General features: G+C 41.0%; 1 protein-coding gene across 1 annotated transcript; it reads right to left on the reverse strand.

The window, feature by feature from the left end:
- Nucleotides 1–3,318: 3,318 nt before the first annotated feature.
- LOC311189509 (uncharacterized protein) lies at nt 3,319–13,764 on the reverse strand (the record flags this gene model as incomplete). The annotated part of the gene is made up of 18 exons (XM_084261172.1): nt 3,319–3,380; nt 3,690–3,786; nt 4,042–4,183; nt 4,556–4,745; nt 5,560–5,687; nt 5,765–5,838; nt 6,623–6,792; nt 7,440–7,557; nt 7,971–8,176; nt 8,353–8,470; nt 8,554–8,762; nt 8,837–8,990; nt 9,807–10,030; nt 10,109–10,442; nt 10,978–11,061; nt 11,741–11,884; nt 12,545–12,672; nt 13,677–13,764. The coding sequence occupies 18 exons, from the start codon at nt 13,762–13,764 to the stop codon at nt 3,319–3,321; spliced, it is 2,670 nt and encodes an 889-aa protein (XP_084117298.1).
- Between the last annotated feature and the right edge of the window lie 1,143 nt (nt 13,765–14,907).

Below are 14,907 nucleotides of genomic sequence, written 5' to 3' on the forward strand. Positions count from 1 at the left end.
ATTTATATGGGAGTAACTAGCTGAACACTCCAGTAGACTTGTGGCAGAAGCCAAGCCTTGAGCTACAGCTTCTGAAATTGTCAGAACATTTTCTTCCTCTGGATGGAGGTACATAGCATTTACTCTTACTGAAGGCACTGAAATTTAAAACAAAAAGCAAAGCCATATAACGAAAGAGAAAGTTAATTGGGCCAGAACCTGTAAGGCTCAGTTTTCTTAGTTTTTCAGTATCTAGTTAATGGTAAGGTGATGCTGCTTTAAGTCACCAAAGCGGTACATAATTTCAAAGTAGTAGCCATGTCCCTGCTTTCAGACTACAGTAAAAATGAGAGCTCTGCCCTTCTATCAGTGACCAGATAGAACATGGCTTCTTGTAGCACTGACTTACTATCATTTATTTGAAGTGGAAATAACAAATTTAGATTATTGTTCCTATATTCCTATAAAAACAAATCACACCAGACTTCTCTTTTCCCTTAGACTTTTATCATTCACCTGTTGAAATTGCAGAAGACATTAAGCATAAACAAAGAAGATTGATCTCCTTTCAACTTGTGTTAACAGGGATATAAAAATAACATCCCAAATACCAGAGGGAAAAGCATGTGGTCATAAAATATCCACTTAAAAGCCAAAGAGGTGTTGATTCAACACTTGAAGAGGATTTTTTTCCTTTTATATATATCTATCTCCAGGAAGGCAGTTCTTGAATTTTAGTATAAACAGACACCTCTGAGGTGGAGAGAGTATTACTGTCATGTCATCTTTAAAAAGTTTTGCTGATACTCAAATGGATCATTTCACAAACCATTGAAATTCTGACAAGTAGGCTTATCTAAATTCTAGTCTAACCAAGGAAGAAAAATCTTTGATTTTTCTAAAATATCAAACACTTAAGAGGACTATGTTACCTACTAACACCTTATTTTGCAAAATAGCACTAAGCAGAGCTTCTAGAAAAGCTTAAGAAGAGAGACACCATTTACCCAGGCATCATCCTGCTTTTCAACTTTTATCCCTGTCAACAGGGAGAGAAGCTCAACTAATCTTCCGTAAAGAAATGAAAGTGCATTAGACAAGAGATTGTAAATACCACATTTCTATTCTTAAGTGATGATGGCCTCAAGTCTGTTTGACTAAAGAGATCAGAAACCCAGGAAGCCACAAGGAGGCCTGAGTAGATGGGACTGGAACAGGCTGCCTGATCTCTTAACATTTGGTACTCACAGCAATCCTACCTGCAGCCTTCCCCCTCCCCTCCTGGCATGGCTCTAAGAAGGGAGGTGGTTCAGGTTCCCCAGGGCAGCCCATGCTGTAGTGGTAGAGTGCTGTCAGGGCAGGTGAGAGCAGCTGCTCACCTAGCTGGAGAAAACACTGCATACAGGTCTTGCTTCTTGGAAGGCACTCAGCATTGTTTAAGGCACTTGAAGTCACCATACCCCTTACATCCACACTTGTGTTGGGTGTAAAACATTGGCAGCACATTATAGGCACGTTCTTTGTTTTCACACTAGGTTGTGCCCACAAAGATAGAGGAACAGCTAGTGCTTAACCTGCTAGGTTAGCGTAGACAGAAGCACTAAGCAAAAGTCACTGACCCATCAGGTCCCCTGTAAGGCTTATATATTCAATTTTTATTTTATTCCCATGCCAACACACATCTGATTCCTCAGTATCACAACTCCACGTACTTAGTCTTCACTTACCACAGGAGTAAGACCACTTTAGTGGTCTAGCTTTTCCTACTGGAAACCAACCTTGATGCACAGCTAAGGACTTGACATGTCCCTCATCATGAAGAGACAGTGAAAGGTTTTACCACAGATGTGTAATAGAGATCTTATAGCAGCCTTCTAGTACCTGAAGGGGGCCTACAAGAAAGCTCAGGAGGGACTTTTTAGAAGGGCATGTAGAGATAGGACAAGAGTGAATGGTTTTAAAGTGGAAGAGGATAGATTTAGATTGGATATTAGGAAAATTCTTCACTACAAGGGTGGTGAGGCACTGGAAGAGGTTGGTCAGGGAGGTGGGTGGAAGCCCCCTCCCTAGAAGAGTTCAAGGCCAGGTTGGATGTGATCTGAAGCAGCCTGGCCTAGTGGAGGGTGCCTCTGCCCATGGCAGGGGGTTGGGACTTGATGATAGAGTGGGTTGGGGTAGAAAAGACCTTAGCTATGATTCTACGTGCTTAGCAGACAACTAGAGGACAGGTAAGACTCACAAACACAAGCTTGTAATTATAGCAGAAACTGTTTATTAGGATCTCTGTACTGATAGTGCAGGAACAGACCCACAACCTTTTAGATACAATGCTTTTTCACAAAAAGTGCAAATAGCTTCATAAAGGAGTTTTTCCGCTCAAGCTAGCCCTCACAAAAGTTCCCTGTAGTATAATACTATTTAATGTAAGTTTAAAAAAAAAAAAAAGAAGCAGACACCCACTATTGTATCTTTAGCCCTAAGGGATAACGGTCCATGTTAAACAACAGCTTTCCTTAGAACAGGAAAATACATTATTGAATCTGAACTGTTTAAATAGCTCAGTTCAGATGCAGAGAACAAACAACAAAAAATTTGTTCCTATTTATAAAAAAAGAAAAAACAAAACCGAGACAAGATAGTCTGACAGGGGCTCCTAAATATGTTCTCTAGCAAGGAAGAATCTTAGCACTGTGGACAGAATCTGTGTAATACCATTATTATTACTACTACTAGAAGTCTTCACTGAAAGCTGTTTTTCATTTAGTCTGACAGCTTACTCAGCTAGAAAGAGTCACTGATGCTACCTGTGAGTGATTTTCCCCCTCACCCCAAATTAGGGAAGGCAACTGGACATTACAGAGCCACAACACTCCTGTCAGATCCACAGTTTACAGCATTTTTGTCAATAACTACTACAGGATCGAGTATGTCCATCCCTGTCTTGCTTCGGAAAACACTTCATCTTACTGACATTTAGCTCCCTGCAATCCTTTGTTCACACTGAAGCATTAAAAGAATTGAGTGATTTACAACTCACACCTGTTGACACTTCCCTCCCCAACCCCGAAATGGATGCTTCCAACTGCAGAGTGACTAGACAAGTTCTGGACACGTTAACTGAGCAGACTGGGTCAGATGCAGACCACACAAATGACTAAGAGTTTGACACCACAGGAGGAACACAAGAGAACACCACGCTAATTTGATTTAAAGGCAAAGATACATCCATACTGGTTAGATAGCCTATTTTCTCAGTAGAAGCCATAAACATTTTCTCAGTGGATACTTTCGAGATGGCTTTCCTTGTAAGTGGGGTCAGGTTCTGCTTGCTTAGGCCACCTAACTGTGACTTCGTAGAACTAAATTCTTGTTTAGTCTCTGCCAGAAGTCAATGTATTCACCTACAGGGAGGAGAGGCACACAGAAACCTTACATTACAGCAGCAGTATGTTTGGTATTTCAGTAATGCAATTTAAGATTGACACCAACCTCTGCTAGTTGTTTTCCTTCCTAACAAGGACTGCTCCAGATGATGCTTGTCCATGTGGATATGCTTCTGCACCGTGATCTAGTGAGACATTGCAGCTTTTTATTTTCTGCACAGCACACACTGGGACTATGGATCTGTGACCTGACATAGCTCCTGAGAGCACATGCTGTACTGCTGAGCAAAGATTTGCCAGTGACTTGAGAAATACCCATTTTCTTACCAAGTCTGTGTTTCCCAGGACTACATCTCCTCGGACAAAGAGTGTCTGAAGGCTGTTGCATAGTGCTGCAGATCACCACTCTGCAATGGAAATACAGCTGCAAGACAAAAATAGTCTATGTAGGTGTGTTTTATTCAGCAGCCATCTATGTGCTGACACCAAAGGAGGCAAACTGAACACTTCAGTAGCTATGTTTACTTTTCTTATAGTGCCATGCCATTAAGATGGTGACCAGTAGCTCCAGGCAGCAGCTGGCTAGCCAAGATCTTCCACAGTGTTTTCTGCAGGCACTGCACCTGGCTCATGCATCACTAGAGCCAATGGCACACAACAAGCCACAGAAACATCTCACCTGCTCTTGTAACACTGTTGTGCCTCTCACAAAGGTGAACATCTTCACTTCAAATCTCTTCAGGTGCTGAGGTAGTTTTCCTCTGAGACTATAGTTAACTTCATGGAAGACTGTTCTATAGGAGTCTTCACTGTTTTCACACCTTTTTGGTTAAGTGAAAGAAAACTTCATCACTTCAACCAGATCTTTGAAGAAATCAAGGTGATAGACTACAGAGAAACTTCCCTCTGTTTCCCTTGGCCATAGGGGTATGGATGGAGCCTCCCACATTCATAGTCCTGTGGCTTTTGGCCATAGTCAGGGTTGCTTATCAATCTTTCTTCCCAGCTAGAAACTGTTAGCTATAAGCACTTCTGGCCACACCATCAGATGTGCCTGCTGTGTTGACACCAAGGTGTACTCACAGCCCAGCAGCAATTGCACCCAAGCCAAGTTTTTCCCCTTTCCTTCTACCTACAGTAAAGAACCTTGTGCTGAAAGGTTACAAGTACAGGAGGGAGGAAGTCATCCTTACCCATTTATAAGGATTGGCCACTGTGGAAGACCGTCCAGGCTCTGGGAGTTTGTAGCCCAACAGTCATCCAGGACTAATTCCAGCCTCGGATCTTCTGGCTGGAGCAGTTCAACTTCAAAATACAGTGACTCCTTCAGGTATTTTACCACAGGATATTCCCATTCCCAATAGGGATCTGAATAGGATTTCTCTAGAAGAAAGCATCAATGTTAGAATTAGCTTTTTGCAGAGGAAGTACTTAAACTCTGTTTCACTCTATTTTCCACTACCATTTACTCTGGCACAGTAATTATAAACTCTGGGAGAACATATGGATGCCAAAGAATGGGGCTAGGGTGGTAGAAAAATAAGAAGTGATAATGAAAGTGGAAGTCTGGCTTGTATTCCTTCACTCTGAGTATCCAGAAGAGAGCCATTACTCATCTTTGCAGATGTTAATTCAAAACTGTCGCTGGAAAGATACTTTAGAAGAGTTATAAAAATGCATCAGGGCCACTCCGTTGAGGGCAAGTGCTTTGTACAGGTTTCAGTCAGCCTTTTCCACCAGTGTAGCACAAAATACAGTGTATGTTTTCCAGCAGTATTATATGTAGCTTCCCTCTCTAACACAAAGTGCGATTACTTCAGTGACTGCTAACTCAGCAACACTGAGAGAACTGATATGATATCAGATTCTCTTCCCTAACCACTACACAAAACTAGGCATGCCCAGATCAAACAGGTCACACTCATGCCAGACACCACTCATGTCAGTGATGACAAATGTCTGTCTGATCCACTACAGATATTTGACAATTTTTACTACAATCAGAAATAGAAAACATCTGTTAGAGGCCTTAAACATGTCTCCACTTCATCCTTGGAGATACTCAGAAGATACCTGGACACGGTCCTGGGCAACTTGCTCTAGGTGCCCTTGGTTGAGCAGGGGAGTGGGACAAGACAAACCTTGAGAGGTCCCTTCCCACTTCAACCACTCAGTGAAGTCTAATCATAAGTGTTACCTTTGAAAAGCTTCAGTGAAACAAGAAGAGAGCCAAACCCTGGCTTAATAACAGGTGGTGAGTTCTTCTTAGATTCATAGTGGACATCAACAGTCTGCTTGATTGCATATGAGCATACAAATTTCAGTCTGAGGGAAGAGGTTTAATATTAAATTTTAGAAAACAAAATAACTTGGACAAACTTATTCTGAGGAATGACACTTACTGGTATGCTGGTATATGATTGCCAGGTCTGAAATAGAGTACATCATTTTCATATGTCATAGTTGTGCTATTGACCTGAAAGGTACACATTGTTATAAACAAGACAGTTACATTAGAGTTTACTTTGGTTTTGACACAATATCCACATGCCTTCACTTGACTAGCAGGTTGCCCTGAGCACAGTATGCTTTGGAACGACCAGAAATTACTGGCTGATGGGCCTATGCCTACTGAACTAAGTCTGACTACAACTGACAACTAGGCCACGGTCAAGAAAAAACCTTCAGATTTTAGCTAACAGTATCTTGGGCATGACATCAGACCCCAGAAAGGAGTGCATTGGGCCTAAGAGATCAGTTGTTTCTGTTTACATAATCAGTGTCTAGCATAAGACACTAGACTCACAGAAGCAAGCTACTTCTGTGGTGACAGGAATTTGAGAACATTCAGATCCTTTGTTGTTTTGTCTGTTTTCTATTTGTGTAGTATGCAGGTGGCAGGAACAGGACCAACTCCAGTTTTGGGCAAGGTTGTCATTAGCAACACCTAGCTAGCTTTTACAAGGTGTATGAGTATTTATTATCAGTGTAAACGCACATTCAAGTCCTCTACTAAACAATTCAGAAGTCGTAAACTGAAGGTTGGTTTCAGAAGACACCTCTTGCCTTGAAAACTGTTTTTACCAAATACTAAATTCAGTCGGGCAGAAGTTCTTATCCTTAGATAAGGAATATAATTCTGCTGTGTACCAAAAAGTTACCTGAGACCTTCTTGCAGTTTCTGCTCAACTCAAACTCTGCCAGTTCTAGGAATAACCCTATCCCAATGCAGATTAAACTTTGTGTGACTAAACCTTTACCTTTCTACTTGTTCCACAAGTGTTCACGTTGAACTTGAAGGTTGCAGTCTTCTCTGTCACTAGACTGGGTTTGCACTGTCTGTCCCTCAAGACAAGCAGGCTGGTGTTCAGGTCTGCAAGTCTTACCAGTTTCACTGCAGTAATAACAACAGTGCCATTGGGAAGGCATTCTGAAAAAGAAAATACAGTTCTCTGTACAGATCAGGACTCAAGCACCTTTATTCTGTCATCTAAGACAATAAAGAACTCCTGCATGGATGTGTTAGCAAGTGCTAGTTCATGAGAATTTAGTTTTGAGCAAGACTCTCTTCACTTGATGTTCATCAAGCTAACTGGCACACACATTCTACTGTCATCAGTGAAGTCTGTAACTCAGCTTTTTTCCTCCCAGGAGGTCTCAACCCTTCCAAAGGGTTTTTCTAGTTGAGATATTCAATACATTCAATCCAGATGACCAGCTCTGGAATGACTCATTTATAAACTAACTCTCGCTACCCACTAAATACCTCAAACGTAACAAAACTAAACACCCCACCCAAAAACCCCCAGAAACCAACCCCAACCCCCCTTTGAGTTCAGAGTTTCATGCTTTCGGAAGTGTAAGGAAGTTTCCCACCTCCTTCCCTCTCCCTTGTACTAGATTGGATAGTCACTCCAATCTGTAGTCTGACTTGCCTTGTAGTATATTACTCTGTAGGAAATCTGCCTGTCAGGGTATCAAACAAAAAACTCTAGAAACCCTTTAAACTGTGTGGGCTTGAGTGAATTAGTTATTTAACTCAAAAACAGTAACAGCTAATCCCCAACATGTTATTACGTATGAGTTCTGAAGGTGAAAATCTGCAGGAAACCGAGAAGTCCCTCCTATTAGCCAAGGTGATACCATCCTTCAGGGTTAAGTGAAGTGAAGCCTTTACTCCAGAGACATGAAAATCCTACATATGACAAATAAACAAGGCAGGTTAAACAAGACAGATACACCATATAATTTAATTAAAAAACTAAGAGAGTGGGTTATCACAAGCCAAAGGCAAATGATGCTTCATCAAAATCAAATCTATCAGATTATCTTTTAAATCTAGGAGCAGACATGATGACCTTTTTCAGTCTTCTTGCAATACAAACCTCACTGCACATGCAACTGCAGTTAAAACTAGATAAACCTTAAAGTACTTGCAGAATTATTTTTTTCTTGATTACTTCTGCTTTTTCCCAAGGACAGGAAACAGTCCTCTGCTAGTCCTTTGAAAACTATGGCAGAGGAGTTTTGATCCACCTTCAAGAATACGGTGTGTTGCATCTCAAAGGTAGACCATGCCTTTTATTTGCTACATGCTGGCATCCTTACCTCATGGTGCACATGGGAGGAGAGGAAAGGAACAGAGATTTCCAAGTGAGTACCATTGTCCCTCAGGCTGTAATTGTACTTCTCTGCAGCTTCTGGGGTCAGTGGCCAGTCTGAGATAAAGGGTAGCCAGTTTTGGTCCACATTCCCATGAGTGATAATAAGACGAAGATTCTTCCCATCACAAAATCCTCTCGCCCTGGGCAGGACTGTAATATAGTCAAGAGTCAGCCAACATGCTGCCATCAGAGTTTAAGAGTTAGGCTGCTTAGGGTTTTGGACTAACAGCATCCCTGGCTGCAATTAGCCCAGTTAAGAGCTGAATTCACCACCAGATTAGTCACAGCCAGGTTGGTACAGTTCTGCTCAAGTTTCACTGGTTTACCTGCATCTTTAACAGCTGACATTGTTATGACTGGGACAGTGAAGGTCTCACTTGTTGGATGGGTTAGGAATGCAAGTGTGATATTCAGGGTATATGCTCTCATGTCCGCTCCCATGTACTAGAAAAATCATATTCAGAGATAATAATCACCAGTTGATATCATTTCTATACCACTGTATGCTGCAGCATTTTAGCACATACCTCTTTCTTAATACTTGGGGCATCAAACGGAACTTGTATTATGTAATCTTTGCTTCCATTAACATATCTGGTCTTGTATGTTAGATATCCATGCTGAACAGCTTCAGGTACACTGAGAGTTGTCCCCTCAATGGTTAAGTTCACAAGGTCCACATCTGGGAGGAATGTTCCCACTGTCACACTCATTATCCTTGCACTCAGATTTGAGTCTGAGAAGGAACACGAAACATATTAGCTCTTAACATAGCAAAGCCTTCAGAACACTCAACACTAAGTTACTTACTGTTGGTTATAGTGAGTTCTGCTTGTTCAAATGGTGTTTCTATTTCCTTGATGATAGTATGTTTGGTTAGTCCCCATTTGTTATCTTTCCACTGATGTTCCAAGAACAGGTTGATGGTGTATTTTGCCCCATGCTGTCCATTGCTCACAGAAGTCTAGAATGTCAAATCAACACCCTGTAGTATAACTATTTTACATTAGAATTGCATTTTAACATCTTAAGGTCCAGTTACATCTACAGCTCTAAACTATCCTTCTCAGTTCTGTGGCCCTGCTTTTATGCTGGGAAAGAAAACTCCAAGGGTACAGCACTTGTGAGGAATCATGACATCTTAAGTGGCACTTGCTTTAGTGGCTCTATGTTTGCCTAAGAGTTTAGATTATCTCAGAAGACTTCCTTTTGAAAATTGTCCCCTTATTCCCAAGTTTCAAAGCAGCAGGGAGCTATTTCACCAGTTAAAGGGCTTCCCTAACAGCTTCCTTTGAATTTCAGTTGCTACATTCGCCCAGAATTCGGTTCACTGCAGGGAACTAGATTTACATGCATGGTTTCAGCCCATCTCAATATCCTACATCTGATGGACAAATAGGTTGTACCCATTCTCTTAAATAGTACGTTTAACGTATGACAGAACTGATGCAGGTATTTGGAAACAGTCCGGTTAGGACTGTTTCCAATGAGCATGATGGAAGGACCAAAAAGCAAAAGTCCTGTTAGCCTGGTTGAGACAAACTAATACTTTTGTACAGTGTTTTGTCCATCTGTGCTTATAAGAAAGAAAATTCTTCAGAAACTGCTGCATACAAGAGTTCTATTTGGACAAGGCTTTTGGGATTTTTAAAAATATATCCTTCCATTCCCTTCACTCCTACCCTCGGAACTGGAAAGCAACAGGATGCATAATTACTCTTTGCCAGAAAAAAAACCTAACAGAAGGTCTGTTGCCTGCCACCCAACCTAAGTCACTCACCTTGTAATGGCCACCTTCTGCACCTACTGGTATTTTCATCGTAATTACATTTAAGCCATTTGATAACACATATTTCCTGGAAGCCATTTCTTTAGCAGTGAGTTTGCGTAGATCCACACCAGCTTCAACAAGCACATCCTGAAAGCCAGTTGCTCCAACAGAAAGTGATTGACTATATTTTGGAACAGTCCAGATGATTGTTTTGTTAACATAGTCCACGCCATCTTAAGAAAGAGATATGAACGCTGTCAGCCCATTATTCTAGTTCTAAGTCAATCCCTGTACATTTAAGCATTTCTCACCTACAGGACACGCCACAGCTGTATCCACCATCAAGATCATCCATCGCTGTTTGTAAAATATACTTGATCTTGCAGCAAAAAAGGTAATTCCTTGATCCTGCAAAGAAGCTATCTGGTTAGACCCACACAGCCTGGCAGCTTGCTGTGCCAGAACAAGCATACCAACCTCAACCAGCTGAATTTGCGCAGCAGTGTAGGGTATTCGCAGCAGAACCCTGGTGTCTGTTGTGTTGAGTCCATAGCCTGCACTCCAAGCATCACTCACAAGCAGAGCTTTTTTCTCTTCTGGTTGATGAAACACTATTTGCCATATTGAGGCTTCTCCTGGTTTTGTCTACACAGAGAAATTAATTAACAGTTTAAACACTGTTCAAACTAACTTCTTATTTACAATATTGAATGATTTATTGAACTGCCCAGAAGTTTCATTTCCATATTCCAAATAAGGGTGATGGGATACCACCAGCAGCTCTCCCTTGTTCACATACTGAAAACATTCCATATTAAGAGCATTGGAGATGTATTTGCACTGCTGCACTGCAAATACATGGTCCAAGAAAAAAAAGGTTATTCACACTTCACTCCTGGATCAGTTTGTTGCAGTCTTTCCCATAGAAGCCTTAATTTCCAGGCTCTTTCAGAAATCAATTTCCATTTCTTCCTTTGAAACTGACTATTTCTAACATAGAAAATATTTACACTAAAACCACTTGCTTACAGAAGTTCTGTCCTGAAAGAAAGTTTTATATTGTATGTGTACATATATATATATATACACACATAATATATGTATTATATAGACAGAAAAAGTTAGGACTACTTCTGCCACAACCATCTTTATATTCTGGGAAGAAAACTTGTAGTTTTACCTCTGGAAAGGCAACAGTTAAGTCCTCGTTTTCATCTTGAATAAATTCTTTTACAGTCTGTGGAACCTTCCTTCTGACTGAAACCTATAAGGAAGAGCTATTATAAGGGTTTTGCTGGTGGCACTTGTTTCCCTGCCTCCAATACCCTTCAAGATTTTTTCAGTAGTTTCAGAACAATACTCATTTTCCTTCTCGGTCTTGTATTTTCTACAGAGATGTGGTGTGTGAACCAGTAAAAACATATGGCATACATAAGCCACCATCCTGCATGGTACATTACCTATAGTCCACTTCATGTTTTTATTTTCCCCATATATTCCCATTTCTACTTCTGGTTAAAGTCAGAAATATTCTTGACTCCCACATCTTCAAAAAGGAATGTTGTCTCTCCCCTCCCCCATCTACATTTCTCCTCAGCAAATTTGATAGAAAAACTTTCTTCAGGAGGTAAATGTTTCTGTTATCTCAACTAAGACTTATTGAGGCAATGTTCAGCAAGTTCGATCCATTAGCTCAACCTTCGGAATACTACTTGACAACTTTATTGGCTATTAATGCTGGCTAGTAGGCTATATAAGCATAATATAAATTAATCCCTACACAAGACTCTGTGCATTTGCTAGGGAGTTGTTCACAGCAGACAGTTCAAATTCTGTTTCCAATACACATTCCTAGCACCTAATCAGCTTCCAAGCAGAACATCCTACTGTGCTTGCCTTACCTTATTTTGAACACCTTCCCAATAAGTACTTCCAGCACTTACCTCCATGTAATTCCTTTCACACACTATCTCTCTTGGATGCCATGGGCCATAACGGCAACTTGCACTTTTCAGGTGAGTTGTGGCATTTCTCATATCAGGAGTGGGTGATGTTCTAATTTCTACAGTTACTGTGAACTCATCTTTCTGCACAAAGACAGGAAACACTAATTTTTCTTAGTCAGGCATCACCTATCCCTGTGACCCAAAAGCAACTTCAGAAACCCACCCACCAGCCTCCACACAGAAGAGATACTCCATATCAAAGCAATATTACTTTCTACTTGATGAGCTACATAGTCTGTGTGCATACAGGCCCATAGCTAGCTACATGGTGCCATAAATAATTTGGGGATCAGCTTCAACCTTCCACATAACTCCAGAGTCAGGCAAAAAGAGTGCCCCCTAAAAGCCAGCTGATCTTGCATTTTATGATAGAGTAGCTTTCTGCAAGAAGCACAAGCAGCCAAAGCTTTTACATTAGTGTGCCTCAATCACTAGAGCAGAGTGCAACACATCTGCCAGCCAAAATTCCCTACTCTTATCCAGGGAAACACAGTTGCCCTTCAAGGTCATACATGCAATATGCTGCTTCATACAATCATCTGTGCTTTGCTGGAGGACATTCTAACATCAACACCATGGAATATCCTCAGACCTCTGGATTCATTCCAAGAGAATGAAATAGTTTTCTGCTAATGAACATTTAAGACTTTGACACCTCAATACCCATCAATAATTTGGCAGTCTTCCACGTAAACATCATACACAATGACAATGAAGTCAAGATGCATACAATAGACTTACCTCTAAGTGAGAATGGCAGCTTAGTGCAGAAGCACGAAACTCAATGTTACTCCAGTTACTATAAGTTACTGTATAGCCACACTGCGATGCCATGGTCTCATCTAGCTCCCAGGCTATGCCAGATTGATCTATGAGCAATTAATGAAAAGCAGGGTTAATGAGTATAAATCCTGCTGTGCAAACTCCCTGAGCAACCTGCCTTGCCCCAGGGTTCAGCTGACCCTGCTCCCTGGGCTCAGAAGCAGGAGAGGGAATTTCAAGTAATGACAACAGCAGCAACAAAGTCTACAGAAAGAAAGGATTTTTTTAGGCTACAAAACTGTCTTTGTGGTTTGGGGCTCTTTTGGCTTGTGTTTTAGGTTTTTTCTTCCAAAATTAACAGCTTTATACTTTCAAGCTGTATATACCCCAATTGCTGAGTGTCTTTATGTATGGATGAAGACTCCTGAACAAGGAGCCACTTAAGTGGGTTTTTACAGAAGTTCAACATTCTAAAACAGCAAATATGATGTCATAGACTATCTTGCTGTAGAGCTAACTAGCTTAGAGAGCTAGTTCAAGGCTGAGTTTACATTTTATGCATATAATCTTACACATGATGTTTATAGCCCAAAATTTCTCACTTCACCCTTCCAAGGCACTCTGGTGGTTTTCATTCAAACACGCTACTTGTTGATTACTAAGCCCATAGCTGGAGGGCCCAGCTAGTTTTCCTTAACTTCATTAAGTATTTATGTGGTTCCACCAGGTCCCTTAGCTGTAAGTAGAGGATGTAGAAAGCCACTAATACAAAATCACTAATGTAATGCCAGCTTCAACAAGTGAATTTTCAGAGTAGTTTGTGCTGCTTCTGGGGAACATTTTTACAGAGGAGGGAAACTGCCTAGAAGCTACTACATGCATTTCTGTTTGATAGCCATGCTCAGATCTGAAATTACTAAGCTACCACACAACAAGTCTACAGGACAGGTTATACAGAAATAAAGGTAGCACTTGACTTTACTCACAATGAGGTCCAACCTTCTGTGTTCTTAGAATAATCCAGGGATTTCTAATACAGGAGGACCTCAGAGAATTTTAAACATTTCATCACATGTAGTTCCCCCTCCAAGATTTTGATATATCAACTTACCAACAACAGAGAAGGATAAGTATTTATCCTCAAAGTATTCTGCACTCAAGGTTATGCGCAAAAGGTTCCCCAAGCACTCCAAACCCATGGGTCCTGTGTTGAATGTTTTAAGAAGCTAGTAAGTAGGGGATCAAAGGTAACAGACAGAAATTTGTTACTACCCAGATTACTTTATGAAGTCAGGTGTTGTGACAGTCATATTCCAGAATCTCTGGTCAGGAGGTATGAGAGGGGTTTTGGGTTTTTTTTGAACCAAAAATACTTTCAGGAGAAAAGCCAACCCTGAAATTAATATTCCAGTAGTCACTGTCTCTGATCAGCTGACAATGCTGCAACATCCAGTCACAGAAATAGCATTGTGGAACAGGGTCAAAAGAGTATAAGTTGTCAGCTCCAATTTGAACACCTCAAAAGAAATAAAATAGAACAAGAAAAGTCACCTTTCCTTCCTGAAAATGGGGAAAAAATATCCCAAAACTTTAAAAAAACCCAACCAATCATAAAACACCAAACACACCACAAAACCACCCATCTATTCACAAAAGAAGCCAAATGACAACTCTGGGTGGGGAGTAGCCACATCTGCTACTCATCAGCTTACCCTCTTCTTCTGCCCAAGCACCATAACCAGCAGCCAGTTGGCTCATGCTGGAAAGAGACCACACAGGAGCAAAGAGGATGGCTTGAGAAGCTCAAGTCCTAAGCTATGGCCACAGCAGAAAACAGGTTACTGTTGTTAAACCTCCGACTAACAGAAAGTAGGTACAAACCATCCTAAATTTAGGAGCATAGACCAGGGAGAACTTATTAGACATGTATTTCTAATAAACTGGGATTTGCTGTCTAAACCAGAAGTTTCTGTGGCATAGCAAGCTAATGCCAGCTAACCATTTTATAGCAACAGTGTATTTGAAGGGCTGAGATGATTCCTTTTCCCCTGAGAGTTCAGTCACAGACGTAACTCCCATGTAAAAACTGGTCATGCCAGGGAACATCAGAGAAATGCTGGTGAACATGACATTCTGCCCACATTCCAAGCTATTGACTGAATTCAGCGCAGAGTATAATTGCTCCCAACTCCTCCAGTACCTTTTTACTTGGATTTCTGGTAACTACAAACATATTTATACAACACCTGCAGTGAGCAGGGCCAACAGTTCTAGAACCATCTATCTGCTGTTCCAGGACCATCTCTATTTTGTTAGAAAGAAACTAACATACACCAGTTCTG

Source organism: Gallinula chloropus (genome assembly GCF_964237585.1).
Source record: "Gallinula chloropus genome assembly, chromosome: 3".
Taxonomy (NCBI): domain Eukaryota; kingdom Metazoa; phylum Chordata; class Aves; order Gruiformes; family Rallidae; genus Gallinula; species Gallinula chloropus.